Source organism: Scyliorhinus torazame, chromosome 2 (genome assembly GCF_047496885.1).
Source record: "Scyliorhinus torazame isolate Kashiwa2021f chromosome 2, sScyTor2.1, whole genome shotgun sequence".
Classification (NCBI taxonomy): domain Eukaryota; kingdom Metazoa; phylum Chordata; class Chondrichthyes; order Carcharhiniformes; family Scyliorhinidae; genus Scyliorhinus; species Scyliorhinus torazame.
The window spans coordinates 123431641-123457161 of record NC_092708.1 but is presented as its reverse complement, the minus strand read 5'-3'; the positions used below and the strand labels follow the sequence as shown (position 1 = coordinate 123457161).

General features: G+C 43.3%; 1 protein-coding gene across 2 annotated transcripts in view; it reads left to right on the top strand.

Moving 5' to 3' along the window:
- Positions 1 to 25521, top strand: part of ola1 (Obg-like ATPase 1) — a 306624-nt gene that overhangs the window by 126686 nt on the left and 154417 nt on the right. For both annotated transcript variants that reach the window (XM_072476291.1, XM_072476301.1), the window contains 3 exons: positions 19767 to 19942; positions 22121 to 22201; positions 22502 to 22599. In XM_072476291.1, coding sequence (XP_072332392.1) covers positions 19767 to 19942; positions 22121 to 22201; positions 22502 to 22599 — 355 coding nt within the window. The remainder of the gene's footprint in view (positions 1 to 19766; positions 19943 to 22120; positions 22202 to 22501; positions 22600 to 25521) is intronic.

Sequence of the window (25521 nt, the reverse complement as noted above, 5' to 3'; positions counted from 1 at the left end):
TGTCTGCATCAACAGGGCCGAGGTGGAGATGGTTGACAGCTTCAAATTCCCAGGTGTGCACATCTCCAAAAAGCTTCGACCTGGGTGGACCAGGACAGATATGACCAAGAAAGCACAACAGCACCTATACTTTCTCAGGAAACGAAGGAAATTCGGCATGTCCACATTGACTTTACAGGTGTACCATAGAAAGCATCCTATTTGGCTGCATCACAGCCTGGTATAGCAACTGCTCGGCCCATGACTGTAAGAAACTACAGAGAGTTGTGGACACAGCCCAGATCATCACACGAACCCGCCTCCCATCCATTGACTCTGACTACACCTCCCGCTGCCTTGGGAAAGCGGGCAGCATAATCAAAGACCCCTCGCACTCGGCTTATTCACTCTTCCAGCTTCTTCCATCAGCAGGAGATACAAAAGTCTGAGAACTTGCACTAACAGTTCCAAAAACAGCTTCTTGCCTGTTGTTACCATACTCCTTAATGACTCTCTTATGGACTGAACTGATCTCTTCACGCATCTTCTCTACTGAGTAGTACTACACTCTTGTATGCTTCACCCAATGCATGTGTCTATTATCATGTGAGCGTACCTTTAAGACACGGATGTTTAAGCAATGTACCCTTAAGAAAACTGTGATGTCAGCGAGTGGGTGGAGCTGGGCTTTAGATCAGCTATTTTGCAGTTTTTAGTTTCAGTTTGCAAAAGAGCTTGTGTGAGTCTGTGTTTCCAGAGAGCTGCAGTTTGGAGGAAAAGAGCTTGGGGAGTGTCTGTGTTTCGCAGTGAGCTGGATTTGCCGTGATGTCTGCCATGAAAGACTATCTCTGGATCATTTGGGTGATTTAAACTCATAAGGGTAAAGCCTTTAACCTGATGTGATTCTGTTTAAAGGTGTTACATCTCTTGGAAGTTTGAAGGAACATTTTGAGGAATTATTTACTGTTGCAATATTTTCGGAGGTTTCTTTGAAGTAAGGGGTGTTAAGAGATCCAATGTTTATTTAAGATGTTAAGTTGAGTTCATGGAATAAACATGGTTTTGTGTTTAAAAACCCACATGTCCATAATTGTAATCCCACACCTAGGGAACAAGCCGTGTGCTAGGAAAAGTAACAAATACATTAAAGGGGGAGGTTGGTTGAACTCCATGATACATTTTGGGGTTCTGAAAACGCCTCGCCCATAACACTATATATTTACATTGTGTATTTATGTTTGCCCTGTGGAGTTTTTTCATGTATGGAATGATCTGTCTGAACTGTACGCAGAACAATACTTTTCACTGAACCTCAGTACACGTGACAAACAAATTCAATCCAATCCAATGTCTTATAAACTCGATCGGTAAGCACTCTGGGCCAGAGGCCTTACAACCTGCATCAGATCAATGCTTTTTAAAATCTCGTTGGGACATAATGGGAAGTCCAACTCATAACTCTTGTCTGTTCTGGCAGATGGGATGGGCAGGCGGTCGAGAAAACCAGCCAAGATCGACTTGTCTGCGGGAGGGTCAGAAGGTAACACAGTAGTTAGCAATGTTGCTTCACAGCACCAGGGTCCCAAGTTTAATTCCCGCATGGGTCACTGTCTGTGCGGAGTCTGCACGGTCTCCCAATGTCTGCGTGGGTTTCCTCCGGCTGCTCCGGTTTCCTCCCACAAGTCCCAAAAGACGTGCTTATTTTATCAATTGGACATTCTGAATTCTTCCTCCGTGTACCCGAATAGGCGCCGGAATGTGGCGACTAGGGGATTTTCACAGTAACTTCATTGCCGTGTTAATGTAAGTCTACTTGTGACAATAATAAAGATTTAAAAAAATAAAGATTAATACTGGCCCAGTAGTAGGACGTAGTAGTAGCAGCATTGACCTGGAGAGCGGTGGAAACGAGGTTGCCGCCCGGTTGAATATCTGGGGATCTCATAGGTGTCGATTGGCATTTAAGTTGGTGTGCTAAAAGATGACTGGCCTCCCCATATTCGTAGAATGTACCCCTGGAATATTGTAGCAGATGCCCAGCCTTATTGTTAGTCAGTAGCTCAAACTGGGTCTGCAAATTTTGTCTGCCTATAACTCTGGTGTGGGATTGAGTGTGTATACTGGTGATCTACCTCTAAAATGGAGTCTACCTGCCTCTACTGTTCTAATTTCTTCATCTTTAGCGCATGTGCGCTATCAGAAATAATTCCCCCCCCTAAGGACCCCATTAGAGCCTCCCACAGCGTAGAAGGAGAGGTGGAGTCAGACCTATGTAATTTAATATAGTTATCAATAAAGTTGGACAGGCGCGCAAACTTTCTATCGGCAAGCAAAGTAGTTTCCAACCTCCAGGGTGGACATTGGGTGGGGCCGGACTCCAGCAACAGATTAACAAAGTGTGGGGTGTGGACAGAGATTACAATTGCTGAGTACTTAGCTGACACTACCGAGGAGAGAACCATCTAAAATGAAAAAGTCAAAGCGAGAGTACGTATGGTGAAAATCAGAAAAAAAGGATGCAAAAAAACCATAGATGTACCCCTCCCATCTGAGCCTTGAAGGAAGACAAGGCCCTGGCCACCCCAGATGCGGCAAAAGTCTTGGGTTTTGAGTGATCCAATTTTGAGTCAAGCACACAGTTCAGGTCACTTCCTAAAATAAGATGGTGTGTATCGAGGTTGGGGAGAGAAGGTGACAAAGAGTTGTTTTTAAAATAAATTTTGAGTACCCAATTAATTTTTTCCAATTAAGGGGCAATTCAGCGTGGCCAATCCACCTAGTCTGCACATCTTTGGGTTGTGAGGGCGAAGCCCACGCAGACATGGGGAGAATGTGCAAACTCCACACGAACAGTGACTCAGAGCTGGGATTGAACCTGAGACCTCAGTGCCATGAAGCAGCAGCCCAAACCACAGTGCCACCGTGCTGCCCAAGGTGACAAGGAGTTGATGAAATTCCCAATTAGTGGCATAGACATTGACCAGAACTACGGGGTGTTCAATAGGGAGCACAGTAGCATTGTGGATAGCACAATTGCTTCACAGCTCCAGGGTCCCAGGTTCGATTCCGGCATGGGTCACTGTCTGTGCGGAGTCTGCACATCCTCCCTGTGTGTGCGTGGGTTTCCTCCGGGTGCTCCGGTTTCCTCCCGCAGTCCAAAGATGTGCAGGTTAGTTGGATTGGCCGTGATAAATTGCCCTTAGTGTCCAAAATTGCCCTTAGTGTTGGGTGGGGTTGCTGGGATGTGGGGATAGGGTGGAGGTGTTGACCTTGGGTAAGGTGCTCTATCCAGGAGCCGGTGCAGACTCGATGGGCCGGGTGGCCTCCTTCTGCACTGTAAATTCTATGATATAGCGACCATTTGGGTCAGCGGCAATCTGAGATGAGGATAATTGGACTCTGTTGATTAAAATCGCCATGTTCCTGGCCGTGCTATTAAAACTATAATGAAAACCATGCGCAACTCATCTTTTGCGCAGCCTGGTCTGATCTTTAATGCGTAAATGGGTTTCTTGCAAAATAAAATATCCAATTTTAGTCTCTTAAGATGCACAAATGCTCCCGATCATTTTACAGGGCCATTTAAACCCCTAACGTTCCAGGTAATCATTCGGATTGGAGGTCTCCTGTCATCTCATGAACTGGGGTCAGGCATTACTTTAAAAAAAAATTCTCCTCCATTTTCACATTTTCTCCCACATTTACATCCATCAACAATAAACAATAATCAGCAAGATATGTCAGTCCCCATAATAACAACAACGATCCCATCTACCCACCAACCCCCAAACCTCAACCCGCATGTTTACATAAACAAATGACAAAAATAAATCAGGGATTACCCGTAGTCACCCTTAATCTTACACAGCTCCCACCCCCCACCCCAGGCCTCCAGCTCCTCCCGTCCACTGCCTCTTGTAAAACTCCTCTCCCCACCCTCGGTTCCTTCCCCCCCAACTTTCCACCCCGGCTAGACCACTCGGACCCTGTTCTGCCAGGCTCCGATGGCCGCAGCCCCTCCCCCCACCTCACTCCCGTTCACTGGCCGGCACACACCGGCCAGCATGGAGGCCCCCGCCCGGGTCCCTTTCCCCCTTGCCCGGCCCCAGGAAAGCCCAAAGATCCCCTTTTAGCACACAAACCCCGCATATCCACCTACACCCCAAAGAACTCTCATTTCGAGTGAACGTCCCGTCCCTTGTCCAAATATATACCACCTTGGCTCCTTTAATCTCTACACCCGCGCGCAGTGATACAGAAAAGAAGAAAATAGTCATGAGGTTACATCGGCACATGGCCATTCCTCAGTTTGTCAGTTCTGCCACAGTCCTTCTGCTTTCGCAAACTCCTCCGCTGCTTCCGCAGTTCCAAAATAAAAGTCCCTGAGCTTGTAAGTCACCCTCAGTTTCGCTGGATATACAATGCCGCACCGCACCTTGCTAATGTACAGTGCCCTCTTCACCCGGTTGAAGGCAGCCCGCCTCCTTGCCAGCTCCACCGTAAAGTCCTGGTATACACGTATACCAGCTCCAGCCCACTGCACCACCTGCTTCTGCTTGACCCAGCTCAGGACCTTCTCCTTCACCCTGTACCTATGGAAGCACAGAGTCACTGCCCTTGGCGGCTCACTCGCCTTTGGTACAGGCCTCCACGCCCGATCCAGTTCATATCTGGAGGGGTCCTCCCCCTCCCCCAGTAGTTTTGGCAGCATCGCGGCAAAATACTCAGTCGGCTTCGGTCCTTCAACTCCTTCGGGCAGCCCCACAATCCTCAAGTTCTGTCGCCTGGATCTGTTTTCCAGGTCTTCCATTTTTCCTCGCAGATCCTTGTTAGTATCCATCACCTTCCGCATCTCTTTCCCCATCGAGGCAAGTTGATCACCGTGCTGCAATAACGTCTCCTCCACTTCCTTCAGCGCCTCCCCTTGCTCTCGCACCTCCGCCACTGCGCTCGCCACCTCCGTCCTCACCGGGGAAACCGCCTCCTCCACCAGCACACTCAAAGCCTCCCTCATCTCCTTCCTCACCGTCTCCATGCATTTCGCAATCTGCGCCAACTGCTTTTCAAATTCCGCAGCCATCACCTTGGTCATTTCTTCAGCCGTAAGCAGTGCGGCCTTCCCTGGTGCTCCAGCCTCCATTTTTCCTGGTGACCCCGCGGTGACATTTCCACTCCCCGACGGACCTCCAGCTGGTTCTTTTCCGGCCGTTTTTCTGCTCACCCTCGACATTTTTCTTTGTTCTTTTTTTCCTCCTGTGTCTTCTCAGTGCCTCCTCCGTGCCTTCTCCCTTCTTCTGCCGCCTCCGCGGACCCTGGGACCGGGCTTAAAGCCCCGAAATTGCCGTTCCCGAGCGGGGGCTCTCCATTGTGCGTCCGCCTCCCGCCCGCCGTCACCGGAAGTCGGGGTCAGGCATTACTAAGGAGTATGTAAAACAAGAGGCACCGAGAAGGCCGAGCAAGAAAATCAACACGAGATGGCCACCAAGCCCAGTCAGGTAACTTGACAAAGAGAGACCAGCAGGCACCATCAGCAAACTGAACCCACCGCACCCCTCGTTCCCTTACCCAAACACGGCATCACAGTCGAGCGTAACCACACCCAAAAGCAAATGGAACAGTGGCAAACAATAACTTAACTTAAAACCTACAAGTATTAGAACAGAACTCAACATGATTCCCAGTGGGTCAGAATGGAGGAGTGAGTGGGACTGAAATTTTCGGAAATGGGAGAAGGGGATTAAGACATGAAAAGATTTGTTTCTTGGGGGTCGGTTTGAAGGAGCTGGGGGCGAAGTATGGACTGGAGCAGGGGGAAACGTTTAGATACATGCACGTTCGAGATTTTGCCAGGATGGAGATACAGAGCTTCCCGGTGGAGCCGGCCTCCACATTGCTGGAGGAGGTGCTGATGACAGAGGGGCTGGAGAAGGGGATAGTGTCGGCGGTTCACGGAGCTATTTTGGAAGAGGAGAAGGCACCACTGGAAGGGATCAAAGCAAAGTGGGAGGAAGAGTTGGGAGAGGGTATGGAGGAGGGGTTCTGGTGTGAGGTGCTCTGGAGAGTGGACGCCTCCACCTTGTGCGCGAGGTTGGGGCTGATACAGCTGAAGGTGGTATATGGAGCACACCTCACAAGGGCGAAGATGAGCCGGCTCTTTGAAGGGGAAGATGATGTGTGTGAACGTTGCGGGGGGGGCCCCGCAAAACACGTTCATATGTTTTGGTCCTGTCCAAAGGTGGAGGATTACTGGAAGGAGGTTTTTAGGGTAATCTCTAAAGTGGTGAAACTGGACCCGGGCCCTCGGGAAGTCATATTCGGGGTGTCAGACCAGCCGGGCTTGGAAATGGGTGCGGAGGCAGATGTTGTAGCCTTCGCCTCGTTGATCGCCCGAAGGTGGATCCTGTTTGGATGAGGAGCAACCTCTCCACCCTGTGACCTGGCGTTGCGGGGGACCTGTTGGAATTCTTGACTCTTGAGAAGGTTAAATTTGAACTGAGCGGAAGGATGGAGGGGGTTCTATAATTCATGGGTGTTATTCATTGTGCACTTTGAAGAATTGGATAACATCGAACATTGGTGGAGGGGGGTTGGGGGAGGGGTACTGTATGTGTTAGTGGTGACTATGGGTGATTCCTGATTCATTTTTGTTAGTTTATGTTAACATGCGAGCATTTGGGGGTTGGTGGGAGGATGGGATTGTTGATATTGATGTGGGGATTGACATTATATTCGTTACTGCTTATTGTTTATTGTTGGGTGCAAATTTGGGAGAAAATGTGAAAAAGGAAGAGAATAAAAATCTATTTAAAAAAACAAAACAGAACTCAACACAAACTTTATGCTCATTTTATAAACTATTATGAGCTGCAGAAAACCCTTTAATATTGCTCCCTCTAAGTAACACACCTTGTTAACAAGGAGTCTCCCAACTGGGGAGTAAAAATGCTATGAGGGTGACTGAAAGTCATGCCAAATAGTAAAAATGAAAAGAAATAAAGTAGGTGATTATAAGAAGCCAATAGTAGAAACACCTCACATACAACTAAGGTCATCACGAATACATCCAAACAACAGACATGAAAAATGACCATACAATAAGCCATAAAATGGGTTAAACAGCACAAATTGTGCTTCTGGACAAAGGAGTCCGCATCCACCAGCGAGTCAGAAAATGATCCTTTTCACGAACTGTTACACTAAGGCAGGCTGGATAAATCATTCCGCAATTACTCCATTCTTGTATCCGGAAAATGTAACTTTGTTAAAGGCAGCCCTTTTCTTAGCCAGGTCTGCACTCATGCCCTGATATAATCTGATGGAGTGGCCTTCCCATGTAAAATCCCGGTATTCCCATGCCCATTGAAGCATCAATTCCTTCTCCTTAATGCTCTGAGAGTTTACGATTACACCACAAGGAGGATCTTCAAAGCGACTTGGGTCGGAGCAAATGGTGAGCCCGGTCTAATTCTGGGGGAGATAAAAGTATGGTCTCACCCACCATTTTGTAGAGCAGGTCTAAGAAATACTGAGTAGGGATGCGGCTTTCAATCCCCTCCAGTAACCCCACAACATGAACATTTTGCCTTCTGGATCTGTTCTCCAGGTCGTCCAGCTTGGAAGTTAATGTCTTGTTAACCTTGATCACAGTGGCGAGGTCAGATTCCAAGGAGGCGATTCTATAACTGTGGTCAGACAATGCAGTCTCCATCTCCTGTGGCTCCTTGTGCTTTGATGATCTTGAGAACTGAATGAATTGGGGCCAAGACCTCCTTGATTGATCTTTTAAGGTCCAAAGTCAAACATTGTCGCTATTTTTCGAGTTCAACTGCCAAGACTTTGGTCAGTGTTTTGGCCGTTAGTGGAGTGGCTGGAGAAGAAGCTCCTGTCGCCGTCTTACCTCCAGTTGTACCGTGGGAGGCTTCAGAATCTGAATCTGTCGTCGAAATTTGGGCTGATTTTCTTCCGGCTTTACCTCTCCTCGGCATTCCAGAATTGATGGAACTCTGTCCAGATAATTTGAGGATTTTCCCAGAAAGTAAAAGACTCGTAACGCCGGGAATAAGGGTAGAATGGTCAGGTTTCCAGTCGGAGCTACCTCATGCATGTGAAAAAATAAAATGAAATGAAATGAAAATCGCTTATTGTCACAAGTAGGCTTCAAATAAAGTTACTGTGAAAAGCCCCTAGTCGCCACATTCCGGCGCCTGTTCGGGGAGGCTGGTACGGGAATTGAACTGTGCTGCTGGCCTGCCTTGGTCTGCTTTATAAGCTAGCTATTTAGCCCTGTGCTAAACCAGCCCCATGCCTTCCTCTCACATTGAGTCAGCGCCGAGCTGTATTTGGATAACTTCCGAAAGGGATTGCCAATCTTACACACATGAGTTTACTTTAGTTTGTTTCCTTTGTCAAGCTTTTTATAGCTTTGGAGACAATTAATAAATTACATAATTTGCAGTGAGTTAAGCTAAACCTAGTTAAGGTACATGATTATTACTGCAAGTTCTGTCGTGAGAGTGTGCAGGGAATGCATCCCCTCCAACTGACTGGCCTGCTGCCATTTTACATTCAAGTGAGCATTGATTAGACTGAGGCCCCACCTTGGAGAGCTGTCAGCCAATCAGATTGACTGACAGTTCTCCAGCCCCTCCAGGCATACCGCTGCAGTCTCCGGAAGAGGTACTGTAATGCCATACCCGTGTCTGAGCCCTCGTCCCGGGACCGTCCCTCGGATAAGCATCTGGAGTCGGGAGGGTAGGAGATGACCTGGGATAGGGCAGGGGGAAATCTCTGTGTTGGGGGAGCCGGGTGGGAGGGAGGGCTGAAGCTCCCAACAAAGCTGAGGCTGGTGGGAAAAGACCCCGAAATGGCTATTAGGTGTGCCATATTAGGGGCATAGGCGGGCTTTTATCCGAAGCCTCTGGGTTGGGGTGGGCAGGATCCTGAAGGGACCCCCATCCATTTAATTTGAGCCCCCTGCTCCCAAAGAGTGGGGGGGGGGGGTTAACCATTCTGGCTGTTTTGCTTGTGATTTGAATAATGCCATGAATTGGCCTGGAGACAACAGCAAACCATATTCAAAGTGCCTCAGTTGGTATGTGTCTCTCCTGGTAACAAGTTTAGAACGGCAGTTTAGACAATCAAGTGTGAATAGTTTATGGAGGAGAAATATGTTATGGATGATTGAGAAGGTACCTGAGATGTACATATGTCAGTGTATAGTCAAGAAAGTTGATGGGGGCAGACAGCCGGGTATACAGACAGCATAATCAAAGAACAACAAAGGTAGAATTGTCTAGATCTGGAGAAGCAAGGGGAGGCAGTTATTTTCGAGCAGTCTTAGAAAGCGGACAGGCCAATTTCCATCCACCAAGCCTGAAGGCCAAATTTGGAGCAAAAGCAACTTCTAAGTCTTTGAGTCAAGGCAGTGCAGAAAACTTTTGTAACAGCAGTTTTAAAATATGTTTGCTCGATCAGGAAAAGACTGTTCCCAGATTTGAGTATCATCCCTGTAATGTGTGGTAACTATAGCTGGTTATTCAATTTGGATGTTGTCTGGGGAATAGGGAAAGTCAGAGTTCAGGTAGCATAGATATGCTTAGTAACAGTGTGTTTAGTAATTCATATATCATAATTTGCGTGAGTTGAGTAGTCCTGCTTGTGTGTATTTTCTTTACTTTCATGGTCTATTAATAGGGGACGGTTTAGCTCTGTTGGCTGGATTGCTGGTTTATGATGCAGAGCGTGGCCAACAGCGCAGGTTCAATTCCCGTACCGGCTGAGGTTATTCACAAAGGCCCTCCTTCTCAACCTTGCTCCTCACCTGAGGTGTGGTGACCCCCCCTCCCCCCGAGCAGCCTATGGTCATCTGGGACCATAGTGACTTTAATAGTCTTTAATAATTGTTACATGACAACTGGGTGACGTATTCTCACTGGGGTTTGCTCACACCAAAAAAAGCTATATACTCCCATGAACCGGTGTTCCAAGTTACCCTCACAGATAACCATGTGCTTTGTGGCAGGAAGAGAGACCAAAACTCTTACACGGTAGCTTGGTAGCACAGTTCCTGCCTCGGGTGACTGTGTGGAGTTTGCACTTCTTCCCCGTGTCTACATGGGTTTCCTCTGGGTGCTCCGGTTTCCTCCCACAGACCAAAGATGTGCAGGTTAGGTGGTTTGGCCATACTAAATTGCCTCTTGGAGTCCAAAAGGTTGGGTGGGGTCGTTGAGTTGCGGGGATTGGGTGGAGGTGAACTTGAGTAGGGTGCTCTTTCCAAGGGCTGGTGCAGTCTCGATGGGCCAAATGGTCGTCTTCTGCACTAAATTCTACGATTCTATGAAAACTAAGTTAATGGACAACATACTTCAGTTTTATCAGAGAATGATTTTGTTTTAATTTAAAAATGTTGAATGAAGTCATGGGCTACAGGTTTGTTTTTCTTTCTTCCCCCCCCCTTTATTACACTGATTATTGTCTTAACTGCATTGTAATGGTGCAGTAGAGAGAATTAAGGACCATTTGAATGGGGTCTGGCAAAATATAATAGTAAAGTAGTAGTCGTCATGCATCTGTTGTGTGACTTCTGATAAAATGGGGCCATTGGAAGAGACTTAAGAACATAAGAAATCGAGGCAGAAGTACATTCTACATTCCTGCAAGTCTGCTCTGCCATTCAATGCGATTATGGCTGAGCTTCAGCTTCACTTTCCTGCCCACTCACCATATCACTTGATTCCTTGACAGACCAAAAATCTTATCTCAGCCTTAAATATATTCAATGCTGGAGCATTCACAACTCTCTATGGTAGAGAATTTCAAAGATTCACTACTGAGTGAAGAAATTTCTCCTTATCTGTGTCCTAAATCATCGGCCCATTACCCTGAGACTGTGACCGTTTTAGATTCAGTGTCTAGTAGGTCAAGCCCCTTCAGAATTTGCTATATTTCAATTAGATCACCTCTCGTTCTTCTAAATTCCAGACAATATTCCCCAGTTTACTTAGTTACTCATCCCTTGAGCCAGAGACCCGTCTTGGTTTATTGGCTCCAGGAGTTGAGGCACTGAGAAACTTTGGTCTTACATTCAAAATTGATAAATTTGTGATTTTGTTTAGGAGTTCAGTGCTTTTTCCAAACTGGCCAGCTTTATTTATACATGAAGTTTACTAATGGTTTCTCCGCCCCCCTCATTGGGGAAGCTCATACTCCCACAGGATTGTGGGATTGTCATTAGTCCCCAGCCAATGGTAAGCAGGCAGGTTATAACAGTATAGTCTTACAGGTGCTGGCAGCCCATTGGTACCTCTCCCATGTTTATCATTTGAACCTTGATAGTTAATGAGAAGGGGATTTAATCTGAGTCTGTCATTGTGTTCAACTTGCAGCAGAGGATCAGTGGAAAGAAATTGGGAGTGGAAATCTGGTTGATTTCTTTGTTATCAAGGTAATTTGGTAATTGGCCAATTGTATTGTTCCCATTGCCTTTGCTGAGGCCAACGAATTCATTACCCATTTTCCTGTTCTACATTGTTTTTGTATGTGCTAACTGCAAATAACTGTTCCTGGGAGAGTTTGTTGTAGTCATACTTCTTGAATTCTACTTGATGTGTACAGTGCTCCTTGTGTTTTCAGAACAATTTCTATTGGCAGGCCTGGTTAGATTATAAAAAACAATTCCCTTAAATATTAATCTATTCACAATTCCTTTTTTCAAATTTAGAGTACCCACTTATTCTTTTTTCCAATTAAGGGCCAATTTAGCGTGGCCAATTCACTGAACCTGTACATCTTTTTGGGTTGTGGGGGTGAGACCCACGTAGACAGTGGGAGAATGTGTAAACTTCACACGGACAGTGACCCGGGGCCAGGATCGAACCCAGGTCCTCGGTGCCATGAGGCAGCAGTGTGCTGCCCGTCTATTCACAATTCTAAATAGTGGAGTAGGCTTCTTAGTCTAAAATAATCTGTAATGACTGTAACCCAAATAACCCCATGGGTTTATTCAACAAATGTCTGAACTATGAAAATCCATGCTCTGTGGTGTTAAATGGTCTTTTGGTGGTTAGAGAATGCATCTGTATTGGGCAGCAAAGAAAATCAACTGGAATTCTTGTCTGTGTGCCTGAGTAGATATTGCAAGGATAGAATTGGACTTCAACTCGCAAAAATAGCACCCCAACTCAAGTAGCCTGTTGGTACCCAAAAATATATGTTTACATATAAATAATGGTTTCCTGGGTGAAATATCAGAGGATGGCTGGCCAGAGAGCCATATGACTGCCAAGTATTTCTACCTGCCATGGCTGAAAAGTATGGTGGTTTCTGAGGGATGGTGGACAGGAGTGTAAATATATACAAGGGGAGATTTTCAGGTTACTAATGCTTGCTCCTTGTGGATCTAAATTCTGATCCATTTTCATGTAACCAGATTAACCTTTAATCAAGCAGATTGTCCCTTTGAAGTTTTCCTAATGTCATAATTGATTGCTGGCACAGTCAAAACAGCATACTTCTATGCTTTAACATGTTATGATTCCAGCATCAAATGCTATTTTCCATCAGATGTTTATTTGTGCTGGTGGGATCTGCTGCAAGGACACTACACCAAAGGATCACACAACAGTGACTGCTTTTTTGCTTAATTCCAGAGGGGCATGATGACCGTTAGCAGCATCAAAACCAGTGTGCTGTTCATAGAAGTATCAAGCTAAAACTGATTCATTTGTGATCTTGGTCAGCACTTCCACTTGCATTTCCACTGAGTTGCAACTGCTTGACACAACATTTAACATTTCCTCACTGCTGCATGTGTTCAAAAAAGAAGTTATTATTGGCAGTTCCTTTTGTGGAAATGAGATGTCTACAGTTGTCTTCATAAGTGATCTATAACTTATTAATTTAATTTCCCAGGTCAACGAGAGGTTGCAAAGCAACTGATAAGCAAGGGAGTGTCTTAAAGTGTTAACATTATTTTCAGATCAAAGGACATGTTTTGGAAGGGGAAGTTAATTGAAATCTTTGTCTAAGGCATGTTTCCCTGAAGATAGGTGGCAGGGGAGGAATCCATTTTTTTGTTCATTTGGATGTTTTCTTTTTGACATAGACAGGTTTACATCTAGAGCTGGAACAACTTGGAAATAGGCAGAGAGGGAAAGTTGCTAGGACTGTAGACCATTAAGCAAGAAGGCAGTGAAGATGGTGTTTGAGCTTGACTGTTGACATTGTGAGATACTTAAGAGTTAGAGGGCCTTCTCCTCCTCCAAGCTAATCCACTACCCACACCCGCCCTCACCTTCTCCACATTCGTAGCGCAGTAATAATATGTCTGGTTTGGGAGCGGCAACCCCCCTTTCTGTTTCTGCCTCTAGAAGAGCCCTCTTCACCCCCGGTATCTTTCCCACCCATATAAACTCCAAAATCGCCTCCACCCTCTGGTCTGAAAGACAAACAGGAACCGTAGCAGCATATTCATCTTTATCTGCACCTTCCCTGCAAAAGTCAGGTACAAAGCATCCCACCTCTTGAGATCCCCCTTAATCTCCTCCACTAGGGGTAGCATGGTGGAGCAGTGGTTAACACTGCTGCCTCACAGCGCTGAGGTCCCAGGTTCGATCTCGGCTCTGGGTCACTATCTGTGTGGAGTTTGCACATTCTTCCCGTGTTTACGTGGGTTTCGCCCTCAAAACCCAAAGATGTGCAGGGTAGGTGGATTGGCCACACTAAATTGCCCCATAATTGGAAAAAATGAATTGGGTACTCTAAATTTATTTTTAAAAACTCTTCCACTAACGCTTCAAGTTCCACCTGTGCATCATGGCACATTCGTTCATCACCTGAATTCCCAACGGCACGGCGGCATAGTGGTTAGCACTGCTGCCTCAATGCTCAAGGGACCCTGGTTTGATTCCCAGCTTGAGTCACTGACTGTGCGAAGTCTGCACATTCTCCCCATGTCTGCATGGGTTTCCTCCGAGTGCTCTGGTTTCCTCCCATAAGTCCTGGAAGACGTGCTTGTTAGGTGAATTGGACGTTCTGAATTCATCCTCAGTGTACCCGAATAGGTGCCGGAGTGTGGTGACCAGGGGATTTTCATGGTAGCTTCATTGCAGTGTTAATGAAAGCCTATTTGGGACATTAATAAAGATTATTGTAAAAATAACTAAACTGCTCTCTTGCCACCTTAAATGGTAGTGCCCCCAAATTGGCCCCCCACCCTGCCGCATTCACTGAGAACACCTCGCTCTTTTCTACATTCAGCTTATACCCGGAGAAGGCCCCAAACCTTCCAACAGGCCCATAGTTCTGCCTGTATTCTGCAGCGTGTCCGACACAAACAATAGGTAGTTTGCTCCCTGTCTCCCCTCACAATCTCTCGCCACTTGGCCAACCCCCTAAGGGCCACTGCCAAGGGCTCAATCGCCAGCGTAAATAACAACGGCGACAGTGGGCACTCCTGCCTCGTTCCCCTATGCAGCCCACAATACCCTGAATTCGTCTCATTCGTACGCACGTGTGCCACCGGGGGCGCATACAGAAGATGCACCCACACAAGGCCCAAATCCAAACCTACCCAGAATTTTGAACAGGTATATTCACTCCACCCAGTCAAACGCCATGGATACAATAACCTCCGGTGCCAGCCCCCCTGACGGAGTCATAACTACATCAACAGTCTCCTAATATTCCTGGAGAGCTGCCTATCCTTCACAAAACCTGTTTGGTCCTCAGAAACCACCTCTGGCACACACTCCTCTATCCTACACGCACTCGCCTTCACTGTACTTTCACATCCGTGTTCAACAAAGAAATGGGCCTGTGGAACCCACAATTCAGCTGGTCCTTCTTCAGGATCAGTGAAATCGATGCCTGAGACAGGTTGCTGGCATCTCACCCCTCTTCACTGCCTCATTGAACATCCCCAACAGGTGGGGGCCAACTCTGTTGCAAACTGCTTATAAAACTGCGCCAGGAATTCATCCAGCTCTGGAAATTCTAACCAATCCAGGAACCACCCCAGATCTCCCACCTCTCCCTCCGGCTCGGCCCTATACAACTTCTCGCAGTACCCCCTGAACACGTCATTTATCTTCTTTGGCACCAACACCTACTCCCCCTTCGCTTTTACCTGCAAAATATCCCTAGACGCTGCCTAACGCATCAACTGGTGGCCCAACATATGACTTGTCTTCTCTTCATATTGAACAACCCCAACAGGTGGGGGGCCAACGCTGTTGAAAACTACTTATAAAACTGTGCTGGAAATTCGTCCGGCCCTGGGGCCTGCCCCGACTGCATTTCCCTGATACTATCGATCACCTCGGCCCCAATGGTTCCTCCATTGCGGCATGGTGGTTAGCACTGCTCCCTAACAGCTCCAGGGTCCCAGGTTCAATTCCGGCCTCGGGTGACTCTGTGGAGTTTACACGTTCTCCCTGTGTCTGCGTGGGCTTCCTCCGGGTGCTCTGGTTTCCTCCCACAGGTTAGGTGGATTGGTTATGCTAAATTGCCCCTTAGTGAACAAAAGGTTCGGTGGTGTTGCCAGGTTACGGAGATAGGGTGGAGGCATGGGCTTAAGTAGGGTGCTCTTTCCAAGGGCTGGTGCAGACTCGATGGGCCGAATGGCCTCCTTCTGCACTGTAAATACTATACTTGTACTGCATCCCCATTGCCCTCCGCAGCTGCCCCACTGCCTTGCCTGTCGCCAACCTGTCAAACTGCCTCTGCAACCTCCTCCACCAGCAACTCTTTTGTGGGGCTACCAAACATCTCCTATCTATCTCGATTGTTTCGTCAACAGCCGCCGGTGCTCCTCCCTCTTATATCCCTATGCGCCTTAAACAAAATAATCTCACCTTGGACTTCAAAACTTCTCAAAACGTAGTTAACGACAGCCCCCCCCCCATTCTGATTAGGCTCCATATAGATCCTAATCACCACTTTCACCGTCTCTCAAAACGCCTTGTCTACCAGAAGTCCCAAGTCCAACCTCAACCCCAGCCTCTGCACCTGCCTCGAACAAACCTCGCATCCAGCCAATGTGTCGTGTGATCCAAAATCACAATTCCCGCATATTCCATCCTTACCACCCCCATCAGCCCGACTCACCGTGAAAAAATGAATTCTAGAGTACATCTTGTATACGTGCAAGAAAAAGGAGCACTCCCTCCCTCCCGGGTTCCTGAACCCCCACGGATCCACCATCCCCATTCTATCCATAAACCCTCCCAGCTCTCTCGCCATCGTCGACCGTTCCATCTTCTTGGGACTAGACCTGTCCACCTTCGGCTCCGTCACACAGTTAAGATCCCCTCCCCTGATCAGCTGGTAGGAATCCAAGTCCGAAATCACCGCATACCCTCTTTACAAACCCTGCGCCGTCCCAGTTAGGCGCAGGCTGGTTTAGCACACTGGGCTAAATCGCTGGCTTTTTAAAGCAGGCCAGCAGCACGGTTCAATTCCCGTACCAGCCTCCCCGAACAGGCGCCGGAATGTGGCGACTAGGGGCTTTTCACAGTAACTTCATTGAAGCCTACTTGTGACAATGAGCGATTTTAATTTCATTTCATAAACATTGACGAACACCACCAGTGTCCCCTCTAACACCCCATTTAGTATCACAAATTCCCTCCGCCCCGGTTCTTGCATGTCCCTGGCCCCCACAAACCCCATTTTCTTGCTCAAGAAAATGGCTAGACCCCTCCACTAAGTCAAATCCGAGTGAAATGCTTCCTCACATTGTTTCTATTCAAGTAGTCATCTAGTGCCCTCTTAAATGCCTTGCCTGCACTTGTTTCCACCACACTTCCAGGCAGTGCATTCCAGACCGGTTGTGTGCAAGTTTTTTTCTCACATCACATTTGCTTCTTTTGCAAATCATTTGAAACCTGTGCCATTTCGTTCTTGATCCTTCTTAGAGTGGGGACAGTTTCTCCCCATCTACAGAGAATCAAAGTGAATTCCTGAGAGCTGTGACACCTTGTTTTGGTCCTCGGGGAAATGAAGGAACCCTCAAGATTCTGGAAAATATAAGGGAGCTCTTGGGTGGAAATAAAATGGAACAGGAAGTGACCCATTGAGATTTTTGGGCACAAGAAATAAATGTTTACAAAATATAGATTTAAGTCAATAAGTATTTGCTTTGTTTAATTCTTGTTCAGTAAAGGCCTTTGTTTAAAATATGAAACCTTGTGTCAAAATTCTTTCAGTTAATGACTGGGAGTTCAAATTTCATTTTAAAAGTTAATGGTCTTTCTCAATCTCCCTCTAGCCTTGCATCTTCCTCTCTTTCAAACATTTGCTCAAATGATAAAATGGTCCATGCTTTGATCCTCTGCTGTGTGTTAAAGCATTCCATTCTCTGGCAATCCTGGTGTATTGGTAGGGTTGGGTGTGTGGCAGGAGGCAGGAAGAAGAGTGAACTTAACTTTTAATTTTAATTAAGAACTCATTGCTATTGACTTTCCAATCAGAGGCAAGTCTTTTCCTACTATTCCCATCTAAAACCTTCATAATTTTGAAAACATTGTTAAATGCCTTTCTCATTTTACGTGATCCATTGAAAATTGCAGTCTGTTTTTGACACCAGACATTACTCTGATATTTTTAAACCATACTGTCTTTAATGTCCTTTCTTTGGTGCCATGCCCAAAATTGCACAGTACTCTTAACTGTGACTCGCCCCATATTTTGTACAAATGTATCATTACTTCTTGCGTAATGTGTTCTTATTTATAAAACCCAAGATGTTAGTATCCGTTTTTATGACTTTATCTGTAGCTTGCTTTTTCAGTGAATTCCTTGTGAATCTTTGCTGATCTTTTCATTAAGGGTTAGTCCCACTGTTTGTTTTTGTATTAACTCTTGGGGGTCTCCATTTAATTTAAATCTCTCACTAGTCTGCTCATGCTGGTAACATGTTAGTATCTTACTGCAGTATTTTATAATCCTGTCTGTTCTTTGCCAAACCAACTGCTTTAGAGTTGGTAGCAAATTTTGAGACTACATTCTTATACCCAAATCAGCTGAAATGGATGTAATGCTTACCCCTGGGGTACACCATTTTTAGCTGTTTTCCAAGTCGAACAATATCCACTTGCATAACTCATTAAAAAAAATATGTCAACAAACCTTTTATCCATGCTGCTGCATTTCCACCTATAACATATGCTTAATTTTGTACCCTTAAACCTCTTGTGACATGTTGCCAGATCCACGGACAGTTGGTGCATTTCTTTATATCGTTGCTCTGGTCTTCAAAACATTTAAGTTTGCCAAAATGTGAATTGCCTTTAGCAAAGAACCAGGGAAAGACCATTTCGCAGGACTTTTAATAATAACCTTTTAAAAGCTGTTGAAGTGCTATTTATTATTGTCCTTCCTTCTTTAGTTAAAGCTCAACTCAAAGCTTAATATGGACCAGGAACTTTCCATTAGTTCATTAGGATTGATCAAAAATAACCTGAGAAGTTGCTGAATGAGAACTTGCTGTGCTCTGGTCCTCTGTTTTAAATTATCAGGACGAGAAAATATACCCTGTTATGCCTCTATTCAGAAAAACACATTTTCCAGGATTGGAACATTTATGTTTAGAGTGTTGTATGGGGTAAAGTTATGAAGTAAATGCTGAATTTGTATTTTATAATTAGATTTGTGACTTGGTTTTTTTCTGCCAATTTCTTCCCACTCCTAAAAGCTGACTGAATGGTAATCTTCCATAGGTGGGAGTGACCTTCTAATATCTCATTAAAGTAACCATATGTAAGCGTAGACAGTGGGTGTCTGCAGGCCATTTGACCAGCACTTTAACAAAACTAAAAAAGAATACTTTTGTGCGATATTACATTTGTTATTTTTAATATAATTCTCAATCTTGTAACAGCAAAAATTAACTACATAAAAATATAAGGCAGTGAAATTCTACTTTTATCACTTGCAGCTGACTTAGAAAAATCTATACTATGCAGTAACCTTTTGTAGTAATGAATTATCATACCTGACTTGTGAGCTTGGCCTTTATGTTCTCTGCAGTCTATTCTTTTCAGAATAACTGTCCAGCAATTGCAATCTGTATTGAACTGATATTTCGTTGCTTGATAGTTGCCTGATTTTTATGGTTTTCTTTGACTGTGGTAATTTATAGTTGTGGCTCTTTGGAATCACATTCATGCAGTTTGTTTTGCATAAGCTGAATAAAAATGACATGGAAGGGCATGAGTCAGTACACATACTCTAGTAATATCTGGTTGTTTTACCCTTATGTTTCCAGTTGGCAATTTAAAATTATGGCCCTAACTGTACTTTAAATATGTGATAATAGCATGTGTACCTAATAAGGGCCAGTACCATTTCTTCAAACTGTGTGAATCGTTGTCACTCACATATGACAAATGCGCCTTCATCTGCTCTTTTCATGGCCCCCTAAAATCTATACCCTGGAATCAGGACGATGAAATTAGCTGCTGTGTAAATTGTGTGTCTGAGTGGTTCATTATCTAATCACCGTCGGAGCCCGAATAATAAAATAGATTGATTCGGAGAAGAGCTGTGGCAGATGACTTCAGCTATTTTAAAATTTGTATTTAATTTCTCACAGAAACAAAAATGGTTGAGTTCAGAATTAAATGCGATATTGAATACGTTGCAAATATACCATTGCTTCGTTCAGTTTGTTGGTACATTTCTGTTGCTGCGGTCCGAGATGGTATTTAGAGATTCAGTTCAATGGTGCATCTTTAACTTTTAGTAACTTAAATTATATTTTAAAATTTCACATAAAATGTCTCTTTCAGGAGCTTTTGAAGATGATGAAGTTGTTCACATTGAAGGAAGTGTAGATCCTGTTCGAGATATTGAAATTATTCACGAAGAACTGAGACTAAAGGATGAAGAGCTAATGACACCCATTATTGACAAACTAGAGAAAGTAGCAGTGAGAGGAGGAGACAAAAAACTAAAACCTGAATATGTAAGTTTATAAAAAAAATCTTTCTCCTCCACCCAATAATACAAAATATTTGAAACTCAACGTTGAAGTCTACTTTCTTCTTGTTATCCTTGGATCATTTACTGACAATTATATTAAAAGACTGAGTTTAACATGATATTTTGGTATTTAAATTATAAATGTCTGAGGCCAGGAGTTGTAGACATCATTAGCACTGAGTTATTCATTCAATACTAACCTAGGCGAATGAAAGTATTTCCACAGGCTTTTTTATATGTTCAGACCACGACAGAGATCTTTAAGCCTATTGCTTAGATCCTTGATGTGACAGCTAGGAAAAATAAAATTAACTTGTAATTTTTTATGTATGGGGATTGTGTCAGTTTTGTTAAAGTCTGTTAAAGTTTTGGCCTTTTTATTATTTTGTCTGCCATCTGTCTTGACGAAGCAGTCCTGATTATTTGTTGTATTAACCATCTGGGCAATTTCACCTGCTGAAACCATTAAGGGACTCGGTGTTTTCTCAGATTAATCCTACTGACATTGGTTTTCGCAATGATGGCTGGATCAGGCATTCAGAATTTGCAGGTGGCCAGTGACGCACATAATTGCTGACAATTTTAGGCAATGAATAAAAATGGGTTACATCACTTGTCAAAGGTTATATGTAAAGATGCCAAGTGAAATCTCCTGGAAGCCTTTTTAAGGTTTAAATAATACTTTGTAAACATTATGTCCAGCATTTTCACATTGTTATGCATGTGTAATTGCTTAGTGTTATGTTATTAAATTAGGGATTATATAGAAATTTGAATTCAGAGACTTCTGAATCAGGTGTGTAATTGTTGTGACAAGAGGTTGCGAGGGTAAAGAAAATGTGTTTGTTTGTAGACTTCTTTTCCTGTTAACTTCCATAATCTTGTTCAATGGTAAAGCAATGGATTAATTTTAAAAGCAGCAAGAATGGATTTTGTCTATTACGGTAAAATGGTAGAAATTAATTTATACATCCATTGGGTCTTGGTCCAGACATGCTATTCAAATGAGACTTCTCTTTTTGGATGCTGAGAAATTTAATAGTAGTCCTTTCCACATTGGTGCAGTTTGTCGAAGCCACAATGTCAATTTATAGTTTTGAAAACTCTTTTATTGCAATGTTGCACAATCTCTGATATTTTTGGAAGAGAAATTACATGGAAGGTGAAAAGCATGAAATACTGAAAATGTGTCCGAGAAGCTGCCAATTTCATATAATAGAATTTGCTACATGACAGTCTTCAAATGTTGTTATAAATTAGCCATCTTAAATTTTGAAGTTTGAAGTAGCCTGTATTCAAGTTTTTTGATATATTTTGCTAAACATTTGTCATAAATTACAAGATGTATTGAACAAAAGCAAATCATGCATGCTTTTAAACGCAAGAGCCAAGTGTGACCTTTTAGACCAGTGTGCCTTTTATTAACACCTGCCTGTGACGAGAATCATGCCACACGCAGCTCTTGATTCAGAGCAATGAAATGGATAAGGAAAGGCTTGAAGGGTTCAGTTTGTGTCACTTGCTGTTTGCCGTTTCCATTTCACAGATGATTAATCTTTCTTTAAGGGAAGGACAGAGAAACAAAGCAAGTCGTCTCTTCCTGCAGTTGCTCCTTCTGAATGCACACTAGCTTGATAACTAGACGCCCTTTAGAATTCCTGTTGAGAAAGATGTTCTGAAACTGAATGCAGCTGGTTGGAGGTCACCAGCATGATTCTGTTACTATTGTGGAATTGAAGCGGTTTTTCCCCCCTCTTAATTTTTTTGGAAGGGGAATGTGTTGGCAAAAAAACAAAATATAGAAGAAGCTTTACACCACTTTGACTCAATTCTGTGAGGTTAGATAAATATATTAATATGTTTTCTTTAGAGTAAGGTTCCTGGTCTACTTTCCTCACCATTCTTTACTCATTTATTTTATTCCTGGTTCCTATGTTGGCTTTCTTACACAATCAATATGAAGGGACAGATTGCATATTCCAGCAAAAGGAGCACATAATATTGTGTTCACCTTAACAAAAAAGTCACTAACTTAGTTATTTTCTTTCCATCCTCATAAAACTTCTGTTTTAAAAAATTGGTTCCTTTATGACAACTTAAATAATTATCCATTTCCTACTATGTATTGTGATGCCTCTGTTTTTCTCTTAATCTTTTACAGGACATAATATGCAAAGTCAAGAATTGGATTATAGAGGAAAAGAAACATGTACGCTTCTATCATGACTGGAATGACAGAGAGGTAAGACTTTGATATGCACTTGGATTTATTAATATCTGTTGCCATGTTTCTATAATCTCTGTTAGATGTCACTTTATCTTGTAGAAATCTTGTAATTAGGTTGTAAAGACTGTTGCATAATTCAACATTTTTCTTTGGGTCAGAAGGAGCCATTCAGTTTCTTGATTATTTGAAACTACTTGCATTTCTGTGGGGATGGGTTAAATTGAAAAGCATTTTGGTTTCTGCCAACTTAAAAAATGCTTAGGCTGCTATGTTCATTTTTTTGCTTTAATGTTCATCTTTTGCTTTCTTTCTCAGATTGAAGTATTGAATAAACATTTACTTTTGACTTCAAAACCAATGATTTATTTGGTTAACCTATCTGAGAAAGACTACATTAGAAGGAAGAATAAATGGTGAGTTTCATATGATTATTTAAAGTTGAGAAAATTGGAATTTCAAAGGTATTGTCTTATAACTTGTCATTGATCTGTGCTCCTAGGTGTAAAACCTAATCACCAAAACCCTTGTAATTAATTTGAAAATAGTTGAGATATTATAAGTTTATTTCCGAGCTCAAATGATAAATTTATATCACTGCAAATATGTGGTCGTGAATTACTTGAGTAATAATCATGTTATTTTATGGTCCATTAATTTCATGAAGTTTCTTATTTCACTTTTCCATTAAAGGGCATTCCAAATAATGAAGAGTAAAAGTGCTCTCATCTACATAATTTATTCATTTGTGCCAAAATGCATGCATATTTAGAATGTGCATCTGGAGAGATTATCTAATTGTGATTAAAGTAAATGAAAACTATAGAAATGTGTAGGACCACAGAATATTTCCTAATTGCATGCTTTCTTGAAATAATGAAAAGTAATTACTATAGTTTGGAATATAGAACACAAATGGTATGGTAAGGTATCTGCTTGAAAGAAAATGGGGGCAATATTAAATGAATGAATTGCCTCCTATTCTTGTATTAATCTGTCGTCTCACTCCTGTTCTGTGCTCAGAATCAATAGGATTGAATCTATTATTACCTGGCCTTAAATGATAAATGTCAATCTATATTCTTTGTGTATTTTTTCCCTGGGTCTTATTGTTGCTTTATGGATATGAAAGATTTCATATGTCAGGCAATGAGGTAGATTCCTTATGCTGAAAGCATCTCACACCTGTGTAGAGATGATTACCGGTGGAAATTGCTGACTGTAATTGTACAGCAATACTACTTCCAGATCCTAATAGTAGACAGACTTTCAGAAGACGCCAGTCTATGATTTGCTTGTTGCCGATGCCCCATTTTTACTTTGGATCAGTTGGGATGGTGATTAGGTTATGACCAATTCAAAATAAATAATCAGTCCGAATTAAAACATAGTTTTTACTGGAAGAACTATTGATCTTAACTATGACAGAAAGAGGCGTCGTTTCTGAAATGCATTGTGGTTTGTCCAATGATAACATTAAAATGCTGCACTGTACTGTTGTATGTTTTTGTTGAAAGATCAAAGCCAATACAGACGAGTGATGTTCCAAAAGCAAATTTACCACGTAGCCATTTTTCTCAATGACTTTGCTGCCTGCTGTTCCTATTTTCCCTCTAGCAATCCACTGTAAAACCCCTGCACATTCCTGCCCATAAAAAATGATTAAGGAAGTATTTGTTATAGATTTATGAGTGGAAGCATTGCATGATAAGGAATGGCATCTACTGGAGGGAGGGCCTTGGGGGATGGTGAGCTGATTGCCTTTCTTTCACACACATCATGCCAGAGTGTTAATGCTCTATTTATGCAGCAGTTTTTGTCTTGGGGTTTGTAAAAACAAAATCTAAAAATCTTTAAAAGTATCAAAACAGTTGGTGTGTTTGAGGCAGTATAATGAGCAACATCAGTATTTAGTGTGCTCAATCTTATTTTCCAGATGTGAATGGTTAGTGTAGGTCTCATTCATGCCAGCTATTCCTTAATTAGTGTCTTAACTATTACATCTCAGTTTTCAGAAGCGCTTGAAAGAAGTTGGCTTAAAGTTACATTTGAATGGAATTTATGGTGTTCATTAAATGAAGAATAATACATTATGGAGGTTAGGATAAAGGGAAATTAATAAAACTGGAAATTAATTTTGTATTAAAGCCCTATAGTTGCAGATATAAATATAATGCATCGCTAGACTGATGGGGAGTGGTGCAAAATAAAATTACTTTCAAAGGAGGCATGCCCATTTAATTGTCATGTTTCCAATATGACAGTATATAAATCAATGTTGATAAATATTTGTAAATAATCAAAAGTGAAATAAATCTCATTCTTTGCAAGTTAGGTAGATTTTTTTTGACTGCACATTTAGACTGGAACAACTTCTCGGGAAGATGATTTATGTTCAGTTGAAATTGACTTGATTTATGGGTATCGATTATGATTTTTGAAGAGTTGCATGGTTTATGGTGCACTAAATACAACAGGATTAGTTCAACATTCAAATCTAATATAGTGCATAGGGAACTCCTATCGACCAAATAAAAAGAAAAAAACATTTGATAATTTTTCTTCTGTTCTAACTACACTATTACATTCCTATGGTGGCACGGAGTAACGGTGGTTAGCGCTGCTGCCTCACAGTGCCAGGGACCCAGGTTCAATTCTGGCCTTGGGTCACTCTGTGTGGTGTTTGCACTTTCTCCTCGTGTCTGCGTGGGTTTCTCCCGGGTGCTCTGGTTTCCTCCCACAGTCCAAAATGTGCAGATGGGGAGGCTGTGCAATAGTGGTATTGTCGCTGGGCTAGTAATCCAGAGACCTAGGATAATGATCTGGTGACCCGGGTTCAAATCCCACCACGGCAGGTGATGGAATTTAAACTCAATAGAATATCTGGAATTAAAGGTCTAATGATGACCATGACATTGTCGATTGTCGTAAAAACCCATCTGTCCTTTAGGGAAGGAAATCTGTCAGCCTTACCTGGTCTGGCCTACATGTGACTTCAGACCCACAGCAATGTAGCACAGTGGTTAGCACTGTTGCTTCACCGAGCCAGGATCCCATGTTTTATTCCCATTTGGGTCATTGTCTGTGCGGAGTCTGCACATTCTCCCCGTGTCTGCGTGGGTTTCCTCCGGGTGCTCCAGTTTCCTCCCACAAGTGCCGAAAGACGTGCTTGTTAGGTGAATTGGTCATTCTGAATTCTCCCTCGGTGTACTCGAACAGGCGCCGGAATGTGGTAACTAGGAGATTTTCACGGCATCTTCATTGCAGTAAGCCTACTTGTGACAATTATTATTATTATGTTGTTGACTCTTAAATGGCCTAACAAGGCACTCAGTTGT